The following is a 27,927-nucleotide window of genomic DNA, read 5'->3' as shown; positions in this document are numbered from 1 at the left end:
CCTGAGATCAAACTTGTGGTTGGTGAAGAAAAAAGTACAATACCACAACAGTTTTCCTTTCTTCAGTTCCTTAAAAAGTTAAGCAGAATTACCATACCATCCAACAATTCCACTGCTAGGTATATATCCTAAAGAACTGAAAGCTGGGACTCAAACAGACCCTTGCATACTAATGTTCATGGCAGCATTATTCACAATAACTAAAAGGTGAAAACAACCCAAGTGGCCCTCAACAGATGACAGATAAACAAGATGTGATATATACATACAATGGATTATTCAGTCTTAAAGCTGAATGACACTCTGATCCAGGCTACAACATAAATGATCATAGAAAACATTATGCTAAGAGAAACAATCCAGACAAAAAAAGGACAAATATTATTTGTCTTCACTTCTATGAGCACCTAGAGTGGTCAAATTTATAGAGACAGAAAGTAGAATGGTGGCTACCAGGGACTAGATGGAGGGGGAAGAAGGAGTTATTGTTTAATGGGAATGGATAGCAGTGATGGTTGCACAACCTTGTGAACTTAATGCCATTGAATTATACACTTGAAAAATTGTTAAAATGGGCTGGGCACAATGGCTCACACTTGTAATCCCAGCACTTTGGGAGGCTAAAGAGAGTGAATCACTTGAGGTCACAGACCAGCCTGGCCAACATGGTGAAACCTCATCTCTACTAAAAATGCAAAAATTAGCCAGGCATGGTGGCGGATGCCTGTAATCCCAGCTACTTGGGAGACTGAGGCAGGAGAATCGCTTGAACCTGGGAGTCAGAGGTTGTAGTGAGCCAAGATTGTGCCACAGCACCCCAGCCTAGGCGACAGAGCGAGACTCCGTCTCAGAAAGAAAGAAAGAAAGAAAGAGAGAGAGAGAGAGAGAGAGAGAGGGAAAGAAAAGAAAGAAAGAAAGAAAGAAAGAAAGAAAGAAAGAAAGAAAGAAAGAAAGAAAGAAAGAAAGAAAGAAAGAAGAAATGAAAATGGTTAAAATGGTAAATTTTATTTTATTTATATTTTACTACAATTAAAAAAAATTAAGTTTTTTCTTTCCTAGGAAAGAACTGGTCTTGGGAGAAGCACCTCCTCTCATCACTGGGACAAATTATGATAATGTGACCATGTTTATAAATCATATCTCTGCAGCCTAGGTATCACAGAGTAGGCAATGCACTCTCACACAAAATCATACAAAATATTTTGGGAAACAAACTGTAAAGCCTGCATCTCCGGAAATCCCCTCCCAAAGTGGCTAACCACAAAGGGAGGAAACATAACAGGGTGAAACCAAAAGTTTACAGTCAAAACTTAGAGTCCATGTTACTTCATTCTGTACTAGATAGATGTAGTGCAAATGTGCATTCAGGAATGATGGGACTGGAACATTTAAGCTCTCTTTGCTTTAGTCTTTGCTCCACATTCTAGAGATAGTCTTATCCCCAAATGTCTTTTGAAGCAAGTAAGTTTGAAGCATTTGGCTAAACAAAAGCTGTTTAACTCAATTTTCAAACAACCTGAATATGAAGTTACCAGAATTAGTATCCATTGAAAATACCAGAAGACAGCTAGGGACAAAACTGAGTTACTATCAGTCAATGTGGTATTACAAATGAACACTGAGCTAGGAGGCTGTCAAGCTGCCCATACTACTTCCATGACCCCCCCAAAAAATATTCCAGAGGACAGCCTTAGTGATCTGTCATAAAATATGGGAACATATACATGCATACATACATGAACAATCTATAGAATGAATACTAACATGGTATCCAAAAAAAGGAAAGCATAATTGATTAATACCATGCTCATTGGTGGCTATCAATTGCTTATAGTGATGAATTTCTTTGGCCAAGTTCCGCACAAAAAAAATTTTCTGAACACATAGTCGACATAGGATTGAAAAGTGTGCATCCGCTCAGCTGTTGGCTTTATGATAGGACATGAAGGGTAGGAATAAAGGCAAATGCGTCTCAAGGGAGGAAGGCAACAGTCCTTTCAAGAGTCACTGTTGGCCAGGCGCAGTGGCTCATACCTGGTATCCCAGCACTTTGGGAGGCTGAGATGGGCAGATCACCTGAGGTCAGGAGTTTGAGACCAACCTAGCCAACATGACGAAACCACGTCTCTACAAAAATACAAAAATTAGCCAGGTGTGGTGGCACATGCCTGTAATCCCAGCTATGTAGAAGGCTGAGGCAGGAGAATCAAGCCTCTCAGGAAGCTTGAACCCGGGAGGCAGAGGTTGCAGTGAGTGGAGATCGTGCCACTGCACTCGAGTTTCTAAATTTCTAAGGATTATTTTGTCTAATTCAGTGAAAAATGGCATTGGTAATTTAATAGGGATTGTGTTGAATCTATAAATTTCCCTGGAAAGTATGGTCATTTTAACAATATTGATCCTTCAATTCATGAGCATGAGATGTTGTTCCATTTGTTTGTGTCATCTATGATTTCTTTCATCAATGTTTTGTAGTTCTCCTTATAGAGATCTTTCACCTTCCTGGTTAAATATACTCCCAGGTAGCTGAGATCACGCCACTGCACTCCTGCCTGGGTGACAGAGCAAGACTCCATCTCAAAAAAAAAAAAAAAAAAAAAAAAATTGTAGCTATTGTAAATGGGATTGCCTTCTTGATTTGGTCCTCAGCTAGATCATTATTGATGTATACAAATGCTACCAATTTCTGTACATTAATTTTGTATCCTGAAACTTTCCTGAATTCATTTATCAAATCTAATAGTTTTTTGGTGGAATCTTTGGGATTTCTAGATATAAGACCATATCATAGCAAATAGTCTAATTTGACTTCTTTTCCAATTTTGATGTGTTTCATTTTTTTTCTCTTGCCTGATTGCTCTGGTGAAAACTTTCAGTACCATGTTGAATAAGAGTGGGAAAAGTTTTCTTGTTCTAGTTCTTAGAGGGGATGCTTTTAACTTTTCCCCATGAAGTATAGTGTTGGCTGTGGGTTTGTTGTATATGGCCTTTATTCTGTTGAGGCACTTTCCTTCTATGCCTAGTTTGTTGAAGATTTTTACCATGCATGACGGATATCAAATGTTACTAAGCATTTTTTCTGTGTCTATTGAGATGATCTGTTTTTGTTCTTAATTCTGTTTATGTGACGTATCATGTTTATTGATTTGCATACGTTGAACATTCCTTGCATCCCTGGGATAAATCCCATCTGATTACGTGTATTATGTTTTTGGTTTTTTTTTTGAGATGGACCCTCACCCTGTCACCTGGACTGGAGTGCAGTGGCATGATCTTGGCTCACTGTAACCTCCGCCTCCCAGGTTCAAGCAATTCTCCTGCCTCAGCCTCCTAAGTATTTGGGAGTACAGGCGTGCACCACCATGCCCGGCAAATTTTTTTTTTTTTTTTTTTTTTTTGTACTTTTAGTAGCGACGGGGTTTCACCATGTTGGGCAGGCTGGTCTGGAACTCCTGACATCGTTCACCATGTTGGTGTCAGGCTGGTCTCAAACTCCTGACCTCGTGATCCGCCTGCCTCGGCCTCCCAAGGTGCTGGGATTACAGGCGTGAGCCACTGCGCCCGGCCATGTATTATGTTTTTGATGTGCTACTGGATTCAATTTGCTCATATTTTGTTGAGGATTTTTGTGTCTATGTTCATCAGAGATACTGGTTTGTGGTTTTGTTGTTGTTGTGTCCTTGTCTGGTTTGGGTATCAGGGTGATACACTGCCTTGATTTTTCAGAATAGTTTCCAGAGAATCAGTATTAGCTCTTCTTTGTATATATTTTTTGGCCATGAATCTGTCTGATCCTAGGCTTTTTTTTTCCCTTGGGGGATTTTTTTTATTACTAATTCAATTTTGCTGCCCATTATTGGTTCATCCATGTATTAGTCCATTTTCACGCTGCTGATAAAGACATACCTGATACTAGGCAATTTACAAAAGAAAGAGATGTAATGAAGTCACAGTTCCACGTAGCTGGGGAGGCCTCACAATTATGGTGGAAGGTGAAAGGCACTTCTCACATGCCAGCAGACAAGAGAAGAGAACTTGTGCAGGGAAACTCCCCTTTATAAAACCATCAGATCTCGTGAGACTTATTCAATATCATGAGAACAGCTTGGGAAAGGCCTGCCCTCGTGATTCAATTATCTCCCACTGGGTCCTTCCCACAACACATGGGAACTGTGGAAGCTACAGTTCAAGATGAGTTTTGGGTGAGGACACTGCCAAACTATATCAATCCAGGTGTTCTATTTCTTTCTGGTTCAATCTTGGCATGTTATGTGTTTCCAGGAATCTATCCATTTCCTCCAGATTTTCTAGTTGGTGAGTGTACAGCTACCCATAATAGTCTGTAATGATATTTTGTATTTCTGTGGTTTCAGTTGTAATGTCTCCTTTGTCATTTCTGGTTGTGTTTGGATCTTCTCTTTTCTTTGTTAGTCTACCTAGTGGTTTATCATTTTTGTTTATCTTTTCAAAGAACCACTTTTCATTTCAACAATCCTTTGTATTTTTAAATCTCTATTTCATTTAGTTCTGCTCTAATCTTTGCTATTTCTTTTCTACTGCTAACTTTGGGGTTTGGTTTGTTCTGGTTTTTCTAGCTCCTTGAGGTGTAACATTAGATTGTTAATTTGTGATCTTTCTACTTTTTTGATGTAACTTCTCACCTAGCGCTGCTTTTGCTGTATCTCACGTGTTTTGTTATGATGTGTTTTCATTTTCATTCTTTTCAAAGAAAAATTTTAACTTCTGTCTTCATTTATTCATTGACCCAGCGATTGTTCAGGATCATGTTGTTTAATTTGTATAGATTCCAAAGTTCCTCTTGATATTGATTTCTAGCTTTATTCCATTGTGGTCTGAGAAAATACTTGATATAATTTTGATTTTTTAAAATGTGTTAAGACTTGTTTTGTGGCCTAACATGTGGTTTATCTTGGAGAACATCCCATGCACTGATGAAAAGAATGTACATTGTAGTTGTTTGTGGTTTTGGGGCAGAATGTTCTGTAAATGTCTGTTAAGTCTATTTGGTCTAAAGTCCAATTTAATTCCAATGTTTCTTTGTTAATGTTCTGTCTCTATGATTTCTCTAGTGCTGTGAGTGGGGTATTAAAGCCCCCTGCTATTATTGTATTGCTGTCTATCTTTCTTTAGGTCAAGTAATATTTGTTTTGTGAATTTGGGCGCTCTGATGTTGGGTGCATATATGTTTAGAATTGTTATATCCTCTTGCTGAATTGATCCCTTGATTATTATATAATGGCCTTCATTTTTTAAATTATATTACTGTTTTTGGTTTAAAGTTTGTGTTATCTTATATAAGCATAGCTATTCCTGCTCACTTTTGATTTCCATTTACTTGGAATCTCATTTTCCACCTCTTTATTTTTAGTCTATGTGTTTTTATGGGTAAGGTGAGCTTCTTGTAGGCAACATATAGTTGGATCATGTTTTTTAAATCCTTTTTGTCAAACTCTACCTTTTAAGTGGCACATTTAATCCATTTATATTAAAGGTTAATATCAACACAGGAGGCTTTGTTCCTATCATATTGCTGATTGTTTTCAAGTTGTTTTTATAAAATCTTTGTTTCTTTTTTTTCCCTTGTCTGCCTTTGTGGTTCAATGAAATTCTGTTGTGTTGCCATTTGATTATTTTCTTTTCCTCCTTTGTGTGGCTGTTTTATATGAACTGTGAATTTTCTAGATTTTCTAGTTGGTGAGTATACAGCTACTCATAATAGTCTCTAATGATCTTTTGTATTTCTGTGGTTTCAGCTGTAATGCCTCCTTTTTCATTTCTGATTGTGTTTATTTGGATCTTCTCTGTTCTTTGTTAGTCTAGCTAGTGGTTTATCATTTTTATTTACCTTTTCAAAGAACCACTTTTCATTTCAACAATCCTTTGTATTTTTAAATCTCTATTTCATTTAGTTCTGTGTGTCTTTTATATTTCTGTGTGTTTTCTTTTTTTTTTTTTTTTTTTTTTTTTGAGACGGAGTCTCGCTCTGTCGCCCAGGCTGGAGTGCAGTGGCGCGATCTCGGCTCACTGCAAGCTCCACCTCCCGGGTTCACGCCATTCTCCTGCCTCAGCCTCCCAAGTAGCTGGGACTACAGGCGCCCACAACCGTGCCTGGCTAATTTTTTGTATTTTTAGTAGAGACGGGGTTTCACCGTGGTCTCGATCTCCTGACCTTGTGATCCGCCCGCCTCGGCCTCCCAAAGTGCTGGGATTACAGGCTTGAGCCACCGCGCCCGGCCTCTGTGTGTTTTCATAATGGTGAAAATTCACATTTCATTTCCATGTTTAAGACCCCTTTGAGCATTTCCTGTTCAGCTGATCTAGTGGTGACAAATTCCCTCAGTGTTTGCTTGTTTGGGAAGGAGTTTATTTCTCCTTGATTTATGAAGTAAGCTTCTGGCAGGACACAAAACTCTTGGCTGACAGGTTCTGCTTAAGTTTAATGTTTTTCTGTGGCTGCTAATTGTTCAGATGCTTTCATTACAGAGTAATTTTAATGCCACTTTGGTGGGCTGTTAATCCCTTTGGGGGCCTCATACAAGCGACAGCCAGCACAAAGGATCAATTTAGGTCTTGTCCTGGGGGTTACCTAGAGGGGCAGCAAAACCTCAGTAGAGTAAGCCATAAATAATCCGAAGTTTCTAAGGGCTGAAGAAGAAGGAAATGGCCATCCAAAATAGAGCTGTACTTGCCCCAACTAGGGAAATTAGTAATGAGAGATACCCAGTCATGAGGGTTGGGTCTTTGAAGAACAGTCTATTAACATGGCCACCAGAGAGCTCTAAACATCTGCCAAGTTTCTAGAGCCCCCTGTTAGCTCAACATAACAGTACCAGCCAAGTAAGCATTCCTTGTACCCCATACCTCTTCTCCCTTCCTCAGTTTATGCTTGCAGGGTCAGAAAACACACTTGACAAACTGCAGAAGAAAAGGTAAAAGCTGTTCGTGCATGATGGCTCATGCCTGTGATCCCAGTACTTTGGGAGGCCAAGGTGGGCGGATTACGAGGTCAAGAGATCAAGACCATCCTGGCCAACATGGTGAAACCCTGTCTCCACTAAAAATACAAAATATTAGCTGGGCGTGGTGGTAGGCGCCTGTAATCCCAGCTACTTGGGAGGCTAAGGCAGGAGAATCACTTGAACCTGGGAGGTGGGGGTTGCAGTGAGCCGAGATTGTGCCTTTGCACTCCAGCCTGGGCAAAAAGAGTGAAACTCTGTCTCAAAAAGGAAAAAGGAAAAAAAAAAAAAAAAGTAAAAGCATTAGATGGAATCATATGGAAACAGCTTACCTCATTCCTTCCTCACTACAGGCTTCTCATCTGAGCTTGGGAGAGGAGGAGCCTCCTGAATTTGATTGTGTTATGATTACCCAAGATTGGACATTTTAATTACTAATTGCAAGACTTTTTTATTACACATGAATAAATGGCATAGTCATATTGCTCTAAATTTAATCGAGGGTGGGACAAAGACTAATTCCACAGACTACATTTAAAGCAGTAGTGGGAGTTAAAAGTAAAATTGTATTATAATTAGACCCTCCAAGTCCTGCCCGTTCAACTTAAGGTTACTCACACTACTGAGGTGAGATAGAAAAGTAGTTGGTGAATTTCAACTGGAAAAGTGTAGCCATGTGAAGGAACCTAGGAGTCTCATCTCTGTCCTGAAGTTAACCTGCCCAATGTCTCAAAGGCCTCAAGAATTGTTCTCAGGGAAGTATTAGAATGCAAATAAAACCACCATTCTACTTTTGACTAGAAATCCTCTGGTGGTTGCCTGAGATGGGGAGGTATTATTTAATGGGTATAAGAGTTTCAGTTGGGGAAGATGAAAAAGTTCTGGAGATGAATGGTGATGTCACAACAATGTGAATGTTCTTAATGCCACTAAATTGCACACTAAAAAATGTTAAAATGGCAAATCTTATGTATTGTATATTTCACCACAATAAAAAATATAGCATAAGGATGATTTTTTATCCACTGGGAAAATAAAATAAAATAATCATTATTACTTCTAAAACCAAAATAAAACCCTGATGGCTGCTTTGCCAGTTAAAGCAGCTTCAGAAAGATGACAAGAAGTTAGACACTATATCCAGAGGAACAATTTGGCTTAGGCAGAAAAGGGAGATTTGTAGGCTCACCCAACTGAACTGCAGGAAGGGTGGGTATGAGCTGGACCTCAGGAATGACCACAGCTGGGACTGGAACACCTCCCACCCTTTCTCTGTCTCTTGTTTCTACTTCTTTCAGTGTACCAGCCACTTTCTCCCACCACAGACTGGCTTCTTCTGCACAGCCTGTGGGACATGGCCACCAAACAGCTCAGACTCATACCTCACAGTTTTGCCACCTGAGCAAACCCAAGATCTTCCATCTGGCTGAAGGTCAGAAGTATCAAGACTGAACTTGGGGAACATGCCTACCTGTAGCCAATCACTGAGTTAGGGAAGCACATCAGTCAGAAACTGAGAGATCCCATTAAATCACACTGTGGAAAGCAATATTTCTGAGAACAGAGTGCTACCGCACTCTAGTCAGACAAAACAGTAGCCACCATCCATCTGCACAGTCCTTCCCTCCTCTGGAACAGATCCCAAACAGCGCTAGGAAGACCTCAGCAGCACAGTTGAACCACCTATGTGCTCCTTCCGCCCTCATTACTTGGGCATCCTGGATCACTGGATTTCTCAGCTAATGCTGGGTTGGCAGAAATGATGGGGAGGGGAGCAGTAGAATCCTGCCCTAAGTTGCAGCCAGTCATCTGAGGCTATTTTTTCCTTGTCAGTGCTATATCCCCAGAGGGTTGGACTTTTCTCTATTCTGTCATACTTTATTCAGACAATTTCTAGAACAATGTTGGCCAGTAGAGATGATTCCCATCATCTTATCTCTATATCTAGCTCCAAAGATTCCCTGCCCCTAAACTTGTGAATCTCTGACTCAGTGTTATCAGTCTTAAAAACCCAGGTCCTGAACCAGACTATGCTGTGCTCCTCTTTGGAGCGAATCTTGGATTATCAAATAATCAAATAATGGCTAAAATCAGCCCTTGTTTCCCCATGTCCCTGCTAAGCGTCAGCTCTGTCTTCATCCCCTCCCAGACTTGGCCCCCCTTCTGCTGAGATGCACCCTAGCCTGTCGCCCATAAAGGAATGTGAGAAAAGTATCTACACTTCTGAAGATAGTGTGCTCCACCCTTCAAAGCTTTAGGAAGATAAATTTAGACATAAAACCGGAAGTATTTCTCTGTGTGACTGACAGTGATCTAAGAGAAGTTATTGCTTCAAGATATTTTGAAGCTGTAGTGTGGGGAAGCAGTTCTCAAAGCCCAGGATGGATCAGGATCACCTGGAGGGCTTATTAAGCTACATATTGTTGGGTCCACCCCAGAGTTTCGATTCAGTCGATCAGGGGATCAGAGGTGGGGCCTAAGAATTTGCATTTTTTTAACTCTTTTTTTTTTTTTTTTTTTTTGAGATGAAGTCTCGCTCTGTCGCCCAGGCCTGAGTGCAGTGGCAAGATCTCGGCTCACTGCAACCTCTGCCTCCCAGGTTCAAGCAATTCTCCTGGCTCAGCCTCCCGAGTAGCTGGGATTACAGGTGCGTGCCGCCATATCTGGCTAATTTTTATAGTTTTGGTAGAGACGGGGTTTTGTCATGTTGGCCAGGCTGGTCTCAAACTCCTGACCTCAAGTGATCCGCCCGCCTCGGCCTCCCAAAGTGCTGGGATTACAGTCGTGAGCCACCACGCCTAGCCAGAATTTGCATTTTTAAAAAGGTCCCTGATGATGCTGATGCAGGACCACACTTTGAGAACCACTATGGTAGAGGTTTAGGAAGAGACAGAGAAAAATCTCTCTAGGCTACAAGACTGTCTGATGCCGAAGGTCTTGGCCTAAGTCAGCTAAGGTGCTCTTTAGGGCTGACATTCTGTGATTGTTAAACAGGTGACTAAATATGTATCTGTGTCAAGCTACTCTTATTATCATTAAACAATTCTTGACTGCTTACTTTATTAAAATATAAGAATTCCCAGCAGCTTCAGACCTCTGATCTATATATAACAGAACTTCATTAAATATCACTCACTAAGTAACTTAGTGAAAACTTGAACTATAGAATAGTCTAACTAATCGCCCTTTCAAATAGGCATTTAACAATAATTTCAACTAGCCTCCTACAAAAATGCTTCACAGCAAAGCTTTCACTGATGTTTTTGCAAAATGAATTTAATTACTAATTGTAAGGATTAGCATATAGCTGATATGTAAATGTCTTAGATATGATTTAAACTGTTGAGTCAACTGAACATGTACCTTCCTCTCCCACTTCCTCCAACAAATAAATCTTACTTGTATTTTAATTTAATACTGTGTCCATTCTTCTGAAATAGCTGTTTATTCTCAACATCTAATTTTAGACATATAACTAATATGTTATAATTTTCAACTGCCAGTTATTTAAATGCGGCCCCCTCCCTGACACAAATAAATCTTATTTACATATTATTTGCTTCATAAGTATTCCACCATCCTGCAGTCACTGTGATCATTGTCCCCAGCTAGTCTTTGATCTGTGATAATTGTCCACAGTTAGTCTTTGATCATATGTTCTCCCGTCTGGAGGAACTAATGTCCTTCCAACTCTGCCCAGCCTTCAGGGTACAATTTCGGTCCCTACTTTTCTCTTAGGCTTTCTTCAGCCACTGTAACTTTTTTAAGTTTCTCCCTTATCCAAAATCCCTTGCCACTTAGAACCTCAGGAGTAAAGGAACCTCAGAGAACATGTAGGCCACACTGCCCTCTGATTAAATGTGTCTACAGTGTACTACACCCAAGAACTCCCACACTCCGAATGAACAGCCTAGTGATCAGGAGCTTTCAAGAAATTCTTGGCACCTAACACTTTGTGAAGAGTCTGCTAAACTCCCTCTATCACAAATCCCAGAAGACTGAGAACAGGTTATCCTTGGAGGCGTGTAATACAGTATTTAACCACCTTTCTACCTGAGTGTGCATACCTGCAAAGGGTAATGTCGATATTAACCAGGAATGATCATGGCTGTCATATTTAAGCTAATAATAATAAAGTACACAATGTATTATGTAGAAAGAATCATGCCTTCATAATCAGTCTTCACAAAGATTCCTTTAACTCTCTGTTATTCCTAATCCTAGAAAATTATTTCTCTTTGCTTTTTGCTCATCCATAGGTCCTTTGACAAACGTCTCTGGAAAACTACTGAACTACATACATCAACAATACAGAAGTCCTAATGTCCAAAACCTTGCTTGTCACTTTTTTGCTTGTATAATTTATCTCCTCAACTAGATCATATTAGGTTTCTAGAAAACATGAGTTCTGTTTACATTTTGTGCCCCTTGGCAGCTGTATCTGAATGGAGTTAGGATCTGGAAGCCCAAGTCTCCTTGTCAATGTCCGCTTGGTTCCCAAGGACATATGCAAATGAAAGAGGGGCATGGTACACAGAAGACATTGCTGGAAAGTGTGCTCTTTTTACTATTGGATGAGTCATCCGCTGAAATCTTTATAATAGACTTCTACCTTGATGGAATGGGTTGGACTAACAAGGAACCACCGTTACTCCAAGGCCCAGAGCAGAGCTGGCTTCATCAACTGTCTCCACACTTCCTGTCTTCTAGGTGTCACCCTGATCCCTCATTGCCTTTCAGCTGCATGTCTAAATCCCCACCCCACCCTTCATCTAGTTGGCTTTGATTCCAAGGACCTAGGGCTGGAGTAGGACTTTCACAAATAAGACGGCAGGAATGTAATGCAACCTAATAAGCAGACTAAGAAAGCATCTATACAGAAGAACAGACGTACAAATACCAAGGCAGATAAGAGTGACAAAAGACAAAAAAAAAAAAAAAAAAAAAAAAAGAGAGAGAAAGCTGAAGCCGGTCAGAATTCATCAGGGGATGGTATATGTCTACCACCTCAGTGGTCCTTTAAAGGTAAACGGGCTTATTTTTCATGCACCAGCCTATGGTCCCTTCACTGGGACACTCTCAACAGCCCCGGCTTTTTATAACTCTGGCTGGAAAGGTCAGCTCTGAACTGTTTCTGGGGCAGGGAGAGGGGTTCAAATGGGGTTTGGGGATGGAGTAGGGGAGCAGGGGAGCAGTGGAGCAGTGCTTATGTTAGAAATCGGTAGGGAGGCCAGGCGCAGTGGCTCGCGCCTGTAATCCCAGCACTTTGAGAGGCTGAGGTGGCTGGATCAACTGAGGTCAGGAGTTTGAGACCAGCCTGACCAATATAGTGAAACCCCATCTCTACTAAAAATACAAAAATTAGCTGGGCGTGGTGGCATGTGCCTATAGTCCCAGCAGCTGGGCAGGAGAATTGCTTGAACCCAAGAGGTGGAGGCTGTTGTGAGGCAAGATCGTGCCTCTGCACTCCAGCCTGGGTGACAGAGGAAAACTCCAGTTTCAGAAAAAAAAAAAAAAAAAAAAAAAGCAGCAGCAGCTGGTAGGAGCTGGAGGCCTGGAAGAATAAAGAGCCTTCCTCCCTTAGGAGTGAGCCTAATAGATGGATCTTTACTCCCTTTCTCCTGGGCCCTCTACTGGTCTTTGCTTCTCCCATTTTTCACATTCTGACTGTATATACATACATGGCAATATATAGAAAATTTGGCCCCTTGACTGTCACCGGCAGCACCCTCCAGCCCCATGACTCTGATTTCTTCAATGACATATGTTAAGTACTTTCTCTCCAAAGGTGAAATGATCCTGGGCTTTCTCAAGAGCAATGATTCTGAGCCTTACCCACATTTTAGAATCAGCGGAGGAATCACAAAGAATCTCAATGACCAGGCAGCACCCCCAAGCCAATTAAGTAAGAATCTTGGGCATAATCATAAAAAATACATCTTGAGTGTATTTTTTTAATTGTTTATTTTTATGGGTACCTAGCAGGTATCTATATTTATGGGACACAGGAGCTATTTGGATACAGGCAGACAATATATAATAATCACATTGGAGGAAATGGGGTGTCCATCACCTCATGCATTTCTCATGTCTTTGTATTACAAACATTCCAATTATGCTTTTAGTTATTTTTAAGTGTACAATGAATTATTTTTTTACTTTAGCCACAGATCTCGGTACATTTTTAAACTCCCCAAATGATTCTAATATGCAGTCAAGGCTGAGCCAGCTGCCCTGGAGATTGTCCATCCCTTTTCAGGCCTGGCTGCATGTCAGACTCATCTCAGGAACTTTTAAAACCACGGTTGCCTGTGCCTCACCCAGACCAATTAAAATCACTGTCTCTGGGGGCTGCAGCCAAGATATCAGTATGATTCTTTTTGTGTGTGTGGTAAACTATACATAACACAAAATTTACCTTAGAACTATTTTTGAGTGTGCAAATCAGTGGCCTTAAGTCCGTTCACAGGGTGCACAGCCATTTCCAGAACTGCTTCATCGTCTCAAACAGAAACTCTGTTCACATTAAACAATACCTCCCCATTCCCTTCTCCCGCTAGCCCCTGGCAATCACTTTTCTACTTCCTGTCTCTATGAATTTGACCATGCGAAGTATCTCCTATAAGCAAAGTTGTACAATATTTGTCCTTTTGTGTCTTATTTCACTTAGCACAATACTTTCTAGGTTTATCCATGCTGAGCATGTGTCAGAATATCATTCCTTTTTTATGGGCCAGACATAGTGGCTCATGCCTGTCATCCCAGGTGTGGGAGGGATCATACACCATTGGGAGACTGACGTGGGAGGATGGTTTGGGCACAGGAGGGGTTCAAGACTAGCTTGGGCAACAAAGGGAGACCCTCTCTCCAAAAATAAAAAAGAGGCCGGGTGCGGTGGTTCACGCCTATAATCCCAGCACTTTGGAAGGCAGAGGTGGGCTGACACTTGAGGCCACAAGTTTGAGACCAGCCTGGCCAACATGGCAAAACCCCATCTCTACTAAAATGTACAAAAATCATCTGGGTGTGGCGGTGCACGTCTGTAATTCCAGCTACTCCAGAGGCTGAGGCACGAGAATTGCTTGAACCCGGGAGGCAGAGGGTGCAGTCAGTCGAGGTGGCGCCACTGCACTCCAGCCTGGGAGACAGAATGAGACCCTGTCTCAAAACAAAAACAAAACAAAAAATAAAAACAACAAACAAACAGACACTTATTTTTAAAAAAAGAAAAAAGAATGTCATTTTTTATGGCTGAATATCATTCCATTGTATGGATATACTATAATTTTTAAAAGAATTTTCAATTCTTTGGGGTACGTACCTAGCAGTGGCATTGTTGGATCAAATAGTAATTCTATGTTTAGCTTTTTGAGGAATTCTTTTTCCCTCATGTAACTCTTAGGTGCAGACAAGGGAGAGGAAGGAGCACTAATATGGCCAGCATTCCTCTTAAAACCTAAGAGTGGCCAGGTGTGGTGGCTCATGCCTGTAATCCCAGCACTTCAGGAGGCCAAGGCGGGGAATCATGAGGTCAAGGAACTGAGACCATCCTGGTCAACCAACATGGTGAAACCCCATCTCTACTAAAAATTAGCTGGGCGTAGTGGCGCATGCCTGTAGTCCCAGCTACTCTCAGGAGGCTGAGGCAGGAGAATTGCTTGAACCCGGGAGGCGGAGGTTGCAGTGCACCGAGATTACGCCACTGCACTCCAGCCCGGGCAACAGAGCAAGACTCCGTCTCAAAAAAAAAAAAAAAAAAAAACCTAAGAGTATACTGATTGGTAGTTGGTAAATATTATTGAATGAATTTCTTCAAAAATTATACGGTAGTCCAATGCATTTGTTATTATCCCACATTCAAAAAACTATTCCGTGGATTAATGTAGTTATTAACCTGTTGAAAATCCCATTTTCCATTTGAAATAAAATCCCAATTGAAGTTTCCACCCATAGTTGAAATGTGTCCCCTGTGATAATTTAAGTATCAGAGTTTCTTAATGATTTGCTTTGTAGATAATAAATTAGGCCTGATTCAACACTTTTCCTATCACAATGCCATTTTTGTAATAATGCCTGGTGTTATTCCTGTTGTAATACTAATGCTCAGATAGCTTCTCTTGAAAAGAAAGGAGAAGCTGTCTATATCCATAGGAACAAGCACATATAAATGTCTTCCATCTCATAAAGCATTGCCAAACTATCCTTTTCTATCAGGCCCCAACATTTCTACCTGAAAATTAACTGCAAGGATGCTTTCCTACATGATAATATACCCTTCCTACCCAAGTGGTGTCTGCTCTAAGATGTCAACCACCTTTTGCAATGCACGATTGCCCTTTCTGCAAATTGGACAGTTTCTTCAGAATCTACAACTTCTGTTTCAATGTAGGAGTCAGGTGGGATGCTCTATGCAGAGACAGGGATGGGTACAGAGAGAGAGAAACACATGCAGTCTCCCTGTAAAGGTTCTTCAATCCCACACCTCAGGGTATACAAATCTGTAAAAATGTATACATGGATAAACATGTATCAAATACAGAAATCCCAAAGTGAACTTTGGGAGAAAAAAAAAAAGAAAAAGTTGCCAACCAGTCTGAGCAATAGTGAAAACTGCTGTTGTCTCAAATAATTGATCAACCTCTTACCTTTTTCTTGTTGCTTTACCATTTTAAAAAAATGTGTCTGAAGTTCTACAACCATTCCTGGATGTAAAGGAATGATAGTGGTTTGGGGCATCAGCTGGGGTAGGTCAGGGGGACAGGAAGAGCAGAGGGGAGTCAGTGCCACCTGGAGAGTTGATTGAGCTGAGAGGAGAAGTGCCAACACCTGTGAGTTTTGAGCTCTACTAGGTACATTCTAAGATAGCACCTTCTACAGGAAAATCCATAGAACACTAGTTCTGGGACACACTTAGCAAAAACAGGCCCAGTAAGTAAAGAAGTTTGGAGACACTCTATATACTGGTGAAGCCACAACATGTTGCAGTTTCTTAATGGCTCTGAGACATACAGAAAAGAAACCTGAAAAACTTTAACACAGGGTTTACCAAATTAGTTTTGCCATGGAGCTATTTTTGTAAGTAATGCATTAATAATGTGTTTCAAGGAACTGGTGTTCCCTAGGACATAACTTGGGGAATTTTGCTCTAGAGCAACTGGATACTCTTGCAACCATTGTTCTTATATCCCTGGACCTTCAAACCCTATTATTATTATTTTGAGACAGAGTTTTGCCCTTGTCACCCAGGCTGGAGTGTAATGGCACAATCTGGGTCACTGCAACCTCTGCCTCCCAGGTTTGAGCGATTCTCCTGCCTCAGCCTCCCAAGTAGCTGGGATTACAAGCATGTACCACCACGCCTGGCTAATTTTTTGTATTTTTAGTAGAGATGGGGCTTCACCATGTTGGCCAGGCTGGTCTCAAACTCCTGGCCTCAAGTTATTCGTCCACCTCGGACTCCCAAATTGCTGGGATTACAGGCATGAGCCACCACACCTGGCCCTTCAAACCCTATTCATTCCTCCTAGCATTCTAAGCCCTTATTCAACCACAGCTTCTCACAACTCTCGTTTCCTTTTATTAGCCACTTTTCTTTCCAAGACAATGTGTCTCCCATCCCCTTGAATGCCACCTATTAAAATCCACCTCCTGCACCTTTGCCCCTTCTCATTTCTTCCACTTGAAACATATCCATCCCTTCCTTCAAGATCCAGCCCTAAACTCTGACTATAGGAAGACTTTTCTGAAGAAGTCCACTTACATGGAACGTTCAGTTATTTAAATTATCCTTTATTTAATGCTAGTGTATCACAGAGAACCTGCTGATGATACAGTTACATGAATCTTCTCTTGGGAATAATTTGTCATCTCTACCTTTCACACTTACTCATTTAACAACAAGGCTAAATCTAATACCATTGCCCTCTCTACTGCACATTTACTATATTCCATATACCAGAAATGTTTGTTTCATTTCCTTCTGACTAAACCAAGTAGAATGTAGAATAACACATTTGAAAGTTGGCTGAGGCAGGTGGATCACCTGAGGTCAGGAGTTCAAGACCAGCCTGACCAACATGGTGAAACCCTGTCTCTACTAAAAATACAAAAATTAGCCGGGCGAGGTGGCACACGACTGTAATCCCAGCTACTCAGGAAGCTGAGGCAGGAGAATTGCTTGAACCCGGGAGGCGGAGATTGCAGTGAGCTGAGATCGCGCCATTGCACTCCAGCCTGGGCAACAAGAGTAAAACTCTGTCTCAAAAAAAAAAAAAAAAAGTTTAAACATTCTTTAAAGTATAGTGATTCATGCAACTGGACACGACCACAGACTAGTAAAAAATAATCCCAAATATGTGTTCAGTTTGCCCCTCCTTTCCATGCCCAGTGTTGTGGCTCTTGGTGGAGGCCTTTGTTTCCCATCTACATTATTGGAATACTTCTTGGACTTCCACTCTTTCCCCTCCCCACACTGCTGCCCAAGAGATGTTTCAAAAACCCAAAAGTGAAATCACTATCCTGCTGGAAATATTTCAATTACTCTCCACCACTTAAAGCAGTGTTTCTCGAACTGTAAACATTTAGCAGCTTTAGGGGTTTTGACATATCCACATACCACCTGTACTCTTGGGCATTTAATATACTTCCTTAAACAAAATCAAATTTTTACAAGTAAATTTGATATAGTCCTAATCAATACTATTAGTTGAAATAGCAATTTTGATTGGCAGCTATTTTTCTTTTCTGTATTAATGTACAACTACTAAGAGAAAAGTGTTCATCCATGTATAACTTAAAAGCATCTTGTATAACAGCAGTGGGGCATAGATGGCTCTGTGGTAGGTACATTTATACAGAATAAAATCTCAGGATTTTGGCATGACATAATCCGGTCTTCACGGCCTTTTATATTTTGGTCTCTGTCCTTTTTCTATCAGTATCCCCAGCTCTCCTGGAGCAACTGCAATTCTCCAACCTTGCTGTGATATTTTCCGGCTCTGTGCTTTTATAGTATGGTTTTTTTGTTTTGTTTTTTTTTTGAGACAGAGTCTCGCTCTGTTGCCCAGGCTGGAGTGCAGTGGCACGACCTCAGCTCACTGCAACCTCCACCTCCCGGGTTCAAGCAATTCTCTGCCTCGGTCTCCCGAGTAGCTGGGATTACAGCCGCCTGCGACTATGCCCGGCTAATTTTTGTACTTTTAGTAGAGACAGGGTTTCACCATCTTGGCCAGGCTGGTCTTGATCTCCTAACCTCGTGATCCACCCTCCTCGGCCTCCCAAAGTGCTGGTATTACAGGTGTGAGCCACTGCGGCTGGCCTACAGTATGGTATTCTTTCTACCCTGTTTCCCAAGCCATCCCTCTCATCTTTCCACATGGACCAAAGGGATCTCCCCTGGATTTGTATACTTCTTTGCTATCAAAAGAGCACTCACTCCTACCATTCCTTGTCTTAAGCAGATATCGGGTTTGGTCAACATTGTATTCTGCAAACTCTAAGGGAAAACTGGTGAAGACTGAACTGTGGTGTGGGAATCCCACCTAGTTCATCTGCCTGGGTTGTCTTCGTCTTTGTCTCGTGACTAGGCTATTTTACAACTCTGAGGTCAAAGCGAACTTGCAGAAAACTGATAGTGATGCAAGTGAATCTTGTTTACAATTAAATAAATTCTGTCAGGTGGAGGTTCAATTGCATTCCCTCCTCCACTGTGGAAGAAGCGAGTTTTGCATCTAGGAAGCAACTTCATTTCAATAGGCTGACATATTTATCTGGTCTTTGGGTTCTCCTCTGAAGTAATTGTAACACCTTTCTGATTCCCTTGTTAGTTAATGAGTTAAAATCTCTGATATGTATTCATTGCATATTTGTTGCATCATGATTTAAACTTTCTTTTAGAAACTACTCTTAAGGCCGGGCACGGTGGCTCATGCCTGTAATCCCAGCGCTTTGGGAGGGCCGACGTGGGTGAATCACCTGAGGTCAGGAGTTCAAGAGCAGCCTGGGCAACATGGTGAAACCTCATCTCTACTAAAAATACAAAATATTAGCTGGGCATGGTGGTGTGCACCTGTAATCTCAGCTACTCAGGAGGCTGAGGCAGGAGTATCACTTGAACCTGGGAGGCGGAGGGTTTCAGTGAGCCGAGATCGCGCCATTGCACTCCGGCCTGGGCAACAAGAGCATAACTCCATCTCAAAATAAATAAATTAATCAAATGAAAACTATTCTTTAACAGTTTGTATTTGATTCAGAGTCTGGTGCTCCATGAGTGTGGGTTCATGATGGAATGATTGAGTGAATGAATAAATTTAGGCAAGTAGGTGTAGATTTCCCATGGTCAGGATCAAATATTTAGGTCTGGATGATTCATCATGAAGGAAGAGTGTGGAATACTAGTATGACGCTTAGCTACTATTACAAAGTTGAAATCGAAATGAGAAAATTTCCCTAATCCTTTGGAAGATGGTGGCAAGAATGGGCTGCAAGGGATGTGCTGAGCCTGTGTCTGTGGGTCACCTGAGTGGCCTCTACAAAGACTGAGTCAGAGAAGTCACAAAGCGGGCTGAGCATGGAATAAGGGATGGGAGACAATGAATGACTTTTTTTTTTTTTTTTTTTTAGACAGTCTCGCCCTGTCGCCCACGCTGGACTACAGTGGCATGATCTCAGCTCACTGCAACCTCTGTCTCCCGGGTTCAAGCGATTCTCCTGCCTCAGCCTCCCAAGTAGCTGGGATTACAGGCGCGCACAACCACACCCAGCTAATTTTTTTGTGTGTATAGTAGAGACGGGGTTTCACCATGTTGGCCACGCTGGTCCCGAACTCCTGACCTCGTTGTCTGCCTGCCTTGGCCTCCCAAAGTGTTGGGATTACAGGCGTGAGCCACCGTGCCTGGCCATGAATGCCATTTAAGCCACATAAGTCCTGCTTCCTTTTCCTCCACTGTATACAGATTCAAGGACCAGCAGGGTTTCTCCTGCACTAAGTCTTTTAAACTCTGTCCAACTGTGAAATAATATATCATTCTGGCATTTTTTTTTTTTTTACTTGGAGTACCATCTATAGTTAAATTATATAAAGGAAAAAAATCCTATGAGTCAGTTTCCAGATCTATGAGTGCTTTGAAGATTACATCAATGGAGTTCCATATATTGAAACCACAAGCTTCCTGCCAATTGTCTGGATTTACAAAGATCTATTTCACTTTGAACTAATGAGGAAGAACTCCCAAGGCTATTATCTATAGACATGCATGAACTTTTAAGGGACATTTAAAAGCCAGATCTTTAGCCCCAATTTTTTTCCTATCTTCATATAAACATAACGATTAATATAGAAAAGGAAGCTGAATTACTTATGTTGTTCCCAAAATTGATGTAGCAACTTTAATAGTACTAATATACAATGCACATACTTCTCCCTGACACTATGTAATACTGTTAGGTACTATTATTTTCCACTTTTTACAGGTGTGGAAACTGAAGCTCAGAGAGGTTAAGCAGCTCACCTAACGTCCACCACTAGTAAGTGGCAGCAGCATCAAGTCCCCAACTCAGGACTAACTTTAAAGGTCACATTCTACTACACCATTATGCCCGTAAGAGAACCACAGGAGTAAAATTATGTCATAGAAATATTAACATTTGGTTGAGGGAAGAAAAAGACCAGTCAAAAAATGTAATGTCAGTTTGGGTAGAGGATGGAGGGTGGCGGGTAGAGTGACTGGATAGGTTATAAAATTGCTAGGTGGAAAAAAAGGTTGGGAGTAGGGTAAAACGAGTGAGGCAGTCACTTGGGAAGCAGGGGGAGGAGGGTACAACTCGAGGTCAAAACAGTGCCCAGCTGAGCTATATTGGAGAAGAGTAAATAACACTGGCACCCATTTAACTCATGAGAGGTTGCATAAGCAACACTTTGTACACGGCAGACTTTTCTAAGTCTAAATTTAGAAGACCTTTGTTGAATTTAAATTAAAAGGCAGGATTCCCATAAAGACTACATTTGATTTGCATAATTGGCAGATGCAGGTAATAGATCCTCAGAAAATATTTGTTCAATGATTGAGGACAAAACGGGAAGGCACCTGAAGTGGTTGGGAAAGGCTTGCCAAGTCAAACTGAGTATGTATGTGTAAGGGTAATAGCATTTATTATCTACGATGTGCCAGTTACCGAGTTAAGTGCTTCACATAGGCAACAACTCTATATAAACTATTTTCAGTCCTGTGTTAACAGATAAGGCAGAGAAATTAAGTAACTCATTCAAGCTTCTAACCCTTGAATCCAGCAGATCTTTCCGGGTCCAACGGTCATGCTCTTAGCCATCGCACTGCAGTCTGAATTCTGAACTTATGCTAGAGTGAAGTTTAAGGACTGCTTCTGCTAGAAAGAGGTGGAGACTGTATGGCGCACCTACCTCGCCAACATGTATAAGAATATAGGTATCCAAATTATTGATCAGAAAATCCTGCTGCCTTGGGTGATGAAAAGCTAATGGCAACAGAAATTGGGCCAGGAAGCCTTGTGTAGGGAACTATCTGGTCACATTTCTAAGTTACTTCCTTTTTTGTCCCAAACGAAGCCATAGTTTTCAAAGGAATAATGGCCCTGGATGTTGCTAAGATTGGCAGAGAGAGCTCAGGTGTCATCCATTCCGGATCATTCCAGGGAAGGGCATCCTCTACAGGGTTGTCTGCTTCGACGAGGAAGATTGCGGGCGGCAGTCTGACCCGGGAAAACCAGATGATTCCTGCTAAATACAATCATTTCCCAGATCTGATTAGCCTTAAATATGCCACAACTCAGTTTGCAAAGTAGTAATTTTTTAAAAGTCTAGTCAAAAATTTTGGCCAATTCCAACTCAAGTATCCGGATCTCTAGCACTACTTCCCTCTAGCAATGCCATACACATCTAACCCTAAAACGAGGAAGCGTCCACTGAGGTTGCCCATTGCAGGATTCTGGTGTGTCGCTGAGCACATGCAAGTTCCTGAGTCAGGGGAGAGCGCCCACCGGAGACTGCGGGCGGGAGCCGGCGACTGAGAACCGCATGCCCAGCTCTCTGGCGTGAGTACGCAGGCCTCCTCCCACGGTCTCGGGAAGCCCAGACGCCGCAGGCTTCCTCGCAGTAGAGGAGCTGCCGGGGCGTAGTTCCTCCACCGCTTCCTCCTCCAGCTGCACCCAACCCGTCCTTTCCTGCTCTGTAGGGCCTCCCCACCTCCCGGGTTTGAAGCGCGCGCCACTGCCAGCCCGGGACCGCAGGGGTGGGCAAGGGAGGCGCATAGCCGCATGCCCGCCCGCAGTAGGCGACCCTGCCCCGCCCCTCGAGGCCCAAGGTCCCGCCCCTCGAGGCTCCGCGCCTCGCCCCCCGGGTGCCCCGCCCCTCTGCGTGGCTGGCGTGGCCGGTAGGCCCGGCTCCCCCCGGCAAACCTGTCTGGTTGGGGCGGGGAGCGGAGCTTCCTCCTCCGAGGGCCGTGCCGCGCTGCCAGATTTGTGCTTCCGCCCCTGCCTCCGCGGCTCGGAGGCGAGCGGAAGGTACCCCGGGGCCGAGGCCCGTGACGGCGCGGGCAGGAGCCCCGGCAGTCCGGGGTCGCCGGCGCGGGCCATGTCGCTGTTGGGGGACCCGCTGCAGGCCCTGCCGCCCTCGGCTGCCCTCACGGGGCCGCTGCTCGCCCCTCCGGCCGGCGCGACCCTCAACCGCCTGCGGGAGCCGCTGCTGCGGAGGCTCAGCGAGCACCTGGACCAGGCGCCCGAGGGCCGGGGCTGGAGGAGGCTGGCGGAGCTGGCGGGGAGTCGCGGGCGCCTCCGCCTCAGGTGAGCTCGGGGCCGCGGCAGGCCGGGCGAGCGGTCCGAGCGAGGTGGGCTCCCGTGGGGAAGTGGGGGCGCCGTCGGCGGGGCTGAGCGCGGCAGGGGCCGCCGGCGTGAGTGAGCGGAGGTGGGGAGGACTTCGGTCATTGAGACGGAGCGGAACCCAGCAGCGCCCCGGAACGCCTGGGATTTGAGAGCGGAGCCCGGGGCTCCGGAGGGAGGAGGCAAAAGTGGCCCAGCGGCTGCTTAGCTCCCTGTTCCCACCCCCGCCCCTGGGTGAGAGGGAGAAGTCGAGGTTGACTCCGGAGGATAGTGAGAGAAGGAAAGCTGTCAGGAGACCCCTGGGATGGGGCAGTCATCCAGAGGACTTAAAATGCAAAAGAAAGGGATGTGGACACTGCCCTGGGAGACCTAAGGAAGGCTGGGAAGAAGCGCAGGCGAGGTGATGAATGCAGAGGGCGGGGTGCAGGAATTCATGAACATTTTGCAGGGTATTGGAAAAGACTGACGCCGAACTTATCATCTTCCTCCATCAAACCAGGTTACCACGTTCCCTTTTTGACTTCACCATGAACATGAAACTCGAATTAAAACTATTTTTCCTTATTAGGTTTGGAATGGCTGTATTAGAGTTCCTGAAGTTTTGGTCTCGAGACTCCTTTACCCTCTTAAGAATTATTAAGGACCCCAGAGAGCTCTTATGTGGGTTAGAGATAATACATACATGTAATATATACTGATATTTACCGCCATTGAAATTAAAGCTAAGACATTTAAAAAATATTATTTAAAAAGAATAACCCATTACATGGTAGCAGAAATAATACTTTCGTGGAAAAACAAATTTTCCAAAACAAAAAAGTCAATTAGAGAAGTGGCATTGGTTTTCGTTTTGAAGATCTCTTTAATGTCTTGGCTTAATCACAGAGCTGGATTCGTTTATGTGCTTCTGCATTCAGTCTTTTGCACTATTACAGGTCACAGGACACTGGAAACTGCAGTGTCCACTCCTGAAAGAATGAATGAAAAAGCTAAATAAAATCTTAATATTATTATGAAACATCTTTTTGACCTTGTGGACCGCGCGAAAGGGTCTCAGGAACTACACTAGGGGTTCCCAGACCCCACTTAGAACCATTACTTTATACCATTGTTGTAATTTTGGCCTGCCTTTGAACCCCTTAGCAGTTTTTTAAACTTCTCAAATGACTGTGATTTGTCTTATAGTATAATTATTTGTACACATCTGTATAAATGCCTTAAGAACAGAAACCGTCTCTTAATATTGTTATGTGTAGAAGTTAGTAAATACTTGATGAAAGGGAAGTCATTTATTCAAAATGGTATTAAGTGCTTACTATTTGCTAGAAATTTTAGAAGATAAAAAACTAACAAATATTAAATTACTAATCATAAGGGGTTATCCAGTAATGGACTATTATTTGGGGACCTTTACAATGACATTAAATGCTGTGTTGGATATGAATGATAGTGGATTTTTGTCATTTATTGAGGACATGGTATGTACCATAAAATGTACTAAATATTTACATGCTGCTGCTGCTGTTTCATTCTTCTTTGTTCTTCTTATTTTTGCATTGTCTTTTTTTTTTCCCCCAAGATGGAGTCTTGCTCTGTCGCCCAGGCCGGAGTGCAATGGTGTGATCTTGGCTCACTGCAGCCTCTGCCTCCCAGGTTCAAGCAATTCTTCTGCCTCAGCCTCCCGAGTAGCTGGGATTACAAGCATGCGCCACCACGGCCCGCTAATTGTTTTTATTTTTAGTAGACAGGGGATTTTGCTGTGTTAGCCAGGCTGGTGATCACCTCAGGTGATCCATCCGCCTTAGTCTTCCAAAGTTCTGGGATTACAGGCGTGAGCTACCCTGCCTGGCCACATTATTTTCTTAAACCCTCCTGTCAACTCTCAGTTTCAGAGTCTGGGATTGAGGCAAAGGGTAATAGTGATTTGGAATTATTGCTTGTGCAAAGGAGTAATGATGTAAGGAGGGAATAACTAGCAAGACCTAACAGAGAGGTGGCATATTTTTTTTCTGTTCTGGGAAAAACATGTTGGGCTTTTGGATACGCAAAAAAAAAAAAGTCCAAAATACTGTTATGCTAGGTCCATAAATTTCTGAATTTCTGGACTTACCATAATGTAAAAAATTGTCTTTGGGGGCAGATCTCCAGAGTATTACAGTGTTAAGAGTACTCTAGTTAGGGAAGGTTCTGGGCTTCCTGAAGAAAGCCGGGTGTGGAGGACTCCTACATGGCCATGAAGGAGGGAGAAGAAAGTCAGCAAGGCCCTGCCAGGGCAGAAGCATGGCTGCTGGAATCCAAAAGCAGTGGATACTTGATGTTGGGTGTTGTGTTTTCTTTGCCTGCCTTCGATCAGTTTTTGTTGAAGACCACAGAATGGTCTTAGCTTTGTTTGGGGGAACTAAAGGAAAGATTTGCGGCCACTTTTCTGTGGAGTCACACAGAGAAGGGGACCGTTGCCTAACAAGAAGTGGCAAGCACAAAGGGCATGCAGTTGTGGAATCTGAGAATTTGGGGTGGGAAGTCTGACGAGAGGCAGATAAATTTCACCTGTCTTTCAGGATGGTAAAGGTTAGTTTTGAGAAGGTTGGTTGCAGTGAGAAGTGTTGGAGAATTTGGGAATGTTAAGCTCATCGTTATTGAAATCAGAAGAATTAAACTGACTTTTTTCAAAACGCAGCACTGGGAACTTGGGGGCTGGACAGTGAAGCAAGGTCAGCTGAGGATGCTTACTCTATTTAAGACAAAAAAGTTACTGTAAAGTGATTTCATACTGATGGGAGAGGATCTGTGATACTAGAAGGTCCTAAAGGTATTTTTTCCCTGGTGCCAGAGACAGGAATTACAGTGTGAGCGTCTAGTCCACGTGGATGACAAGTCCCACGAGGCTGTGAAGTGCTTTCTTCAGTCACTGGATCTGCAGCCCTAAAATCTCGAAGTGTTGCCCATTCTGTTTCTTTTTCTTCTCTTCACTTTTTTTTTCTGACACTTTACATCTTTCCTCAAACTGGGTGAAAATTTAATAATACAAATAAGTAAACCACAAGAAAAGAGCCTGTTCAAACTGTCTACAATAGATTAGGAATAATTGTAAATGTTTTCATTGCTGATGACTCACAGTAAATCCTTGTTTATAGCTTAGTTCCCCACAGCCATGTACATTTGGGAATGCACTATAGTCAAACTCAGCCCTAATTCCATTCAAGACTGACCTGGACACCCTTTGCTGTTAGTGTGGATAGGCACAGACTCTGAGGGTCTTGCCCAAGCTATATAAATTCTTTGGTGGCATGGAACATCTGAGCCCTAAGGATGGCAGACCTTACAGGAGGCATCACATGCTGCCTAAAATTCTGTTAAGTAGGGAGCTTAGAAATGAGGCTATGGAACCTGGACCAAGGAAAAACAGTCATTGCATACCTGCTAAATAGAAGGTGCACTTTTAGCTGCAGAAATCCTGCTCTCATGCAGTTTATTATAGGAATGAGAACATATAAAAGGCTCTAACAAAAGGTTTCCTCCCAGCCTGGGAAACATACTGAGACCCTGTTTCTACAAAAAATAAAAAATTAGCTAGGCATAGTGGCACACACCTATAGTCCCAGCTACTCTGCAGGCTGAGGTGGGATTGCTTGAGCCCAGGAGTTCGAGGCTGCAGTGAGCCTCAACAATTATGATTGAAATTCATTCAGTAATCATTCATTTATGAATAATTAGTATGGACAAGACAGAATTTTAGGTATTGATTTAGGTATTGTCAGCCTTCAGCATGGTCGACAGAGTAAGACCTTGTCTCTAAAATAAACTAAAAAAGGTTTCCTTCTCGCCCTCTTGGTCTTACCCTTCAGTCCCATGGCTTTACATTTATTTGGGTTGATTACTCCTGATTTCTATTTCCAGCCCGTTTCTCTGCTTTGAACTCCTAGATTCATGTATGTAAACACTTGTTTGCCATCTTCTCTTGAATGACTAAGAGACGTCTTAAATGTAACATGTCCAAAATTTAACCTGTCTTTCCTTATAAACCTCTTTCTTTCACAGTTTCCATACCCTCTGGTTGTTCAGGCCAAAAACTTCGAAGTCATTCCTGACTCCACTTTTACACACAAATCATTTTTGTCAGTACATCCTGCCTGCTGTACCTTCACTATATGTATGTAGAATCCAACCTCCACTGCTGGCACACTGGACCAAGCCACGTTGTCTCTCAACTGGATTATTCCAGTAGCCATTTAACTTCTCTTTCTTTCACTTTGCTCCCACCCCAGTCTGTTATCAATATAGCAGTAAGAATGATTCTTTTAAAACATCATATCAAGTCTTATTCCTCCTTTGCTCAAAACTCTCCACTTGTGGCCAGGCGTGGTAGCCTCACACCTGTAATCCCAGCACTTTGGGAGGCCAGGGTGAGAGGATTACTTAAGCCTAGGACTTCAAAACCAGTCTGAGCAACATAGAGAGACCCCATTTAAAAAAAAAAAAAAAAATGCCAACTCTCCTATTGCTTTTCCATCTCAGAGTAAAAACACCATTAGCTACCAGTTCAGTCTTCATCCTGATACCTTCTTATCTCCATCCCTCTCTACTCTGGTCACATGTGCCTTCTTGCCTTCCTTTGGACACAGTAGTCTTTGTACTTGCTGCTTACTCAGGCTGAGATGGTCTCCGTAAGTAACCACATGACTTGTTCACCTCACTGAGCTCTTGTCTGATCATAATATTTAAAATTACCCCCTACATCTGCTCAGTGTTACCTGTCTACTTGCGTGCGTTATCTTAGTTTCCTCCAAAACACTTATGACCATTGGCTGCTTGGATACATACACAAAGAGAGAGCTCTGTGTGTATTTAAATTTATGTCTATACTTCTCTAGAGTGAAAGATCCAGGAAGATGCAGAATTTTGTTTCCTGCTGTATCCTCAACACCTAGAAAAACCGGTAGCCTATTTTAGGTGATTGTTAAATAGATCAAATTAATGAATAAAGATTCCAAACGGTAAATGTACCAAGAGGAGAAGCAGAAGAACCTAAAAACAGCATCATAGTTTGTCCCCTAAAGGGTGTATAATACGTTCTATTTGATTATATATTTTTAAAGTGAAA

The 27,927-nt window shown here is 42.6% G+C and overlaps 1 protein-coding gene across 3 annotated transcripts in view; it reads left to right on the top strand.

Annotated features, from left to right (window-relative positions):
• The first annotated feature begins 22,543 nt into the window (after positions 1–22,543).
• LOC105477057 (MALT1 paracaspase) overlaps positions 22,544–27,927 on the top strand; it is an 86,044-nt gene continuing 80,660 nt past the window's right edge. For all 3 annotated transcript variants that reach the window (XM_011733397.3, XM_011733396.3, XM_011733395.3), the window contains exon 1: positions 22,544–22,790. In XM_011733397.3, coding sequence (XP_011731699.2) covers positions 22,582–22,790 — 209 coding nt within the window. In that variant the 5' untranslated portion in view covers positions 22,544–22,581. The remainder of the gene's footprint in view (positions 22,791–27,927) is intronic.

Source organism: Macaca nemestrina, chromosome 19 (genome assembly GCF_043159975.1).
Source record: "Macaca nemestrina isolate mMacNem1 chromosome 19, mMacNem.hap1, whole genome shotgun sequence".
Lineage (NCBI taxonomy): Eukaryota > Metazoa > Chordata > Mammalia > Primates > Cercopithecidae > Macaca > Macaca nemestrina.
The sequence above is the reverse complement of the archived record's forward strand: the minus strand, read 5'-3'. Positions and strand labels throughout refer to the sequence as shown.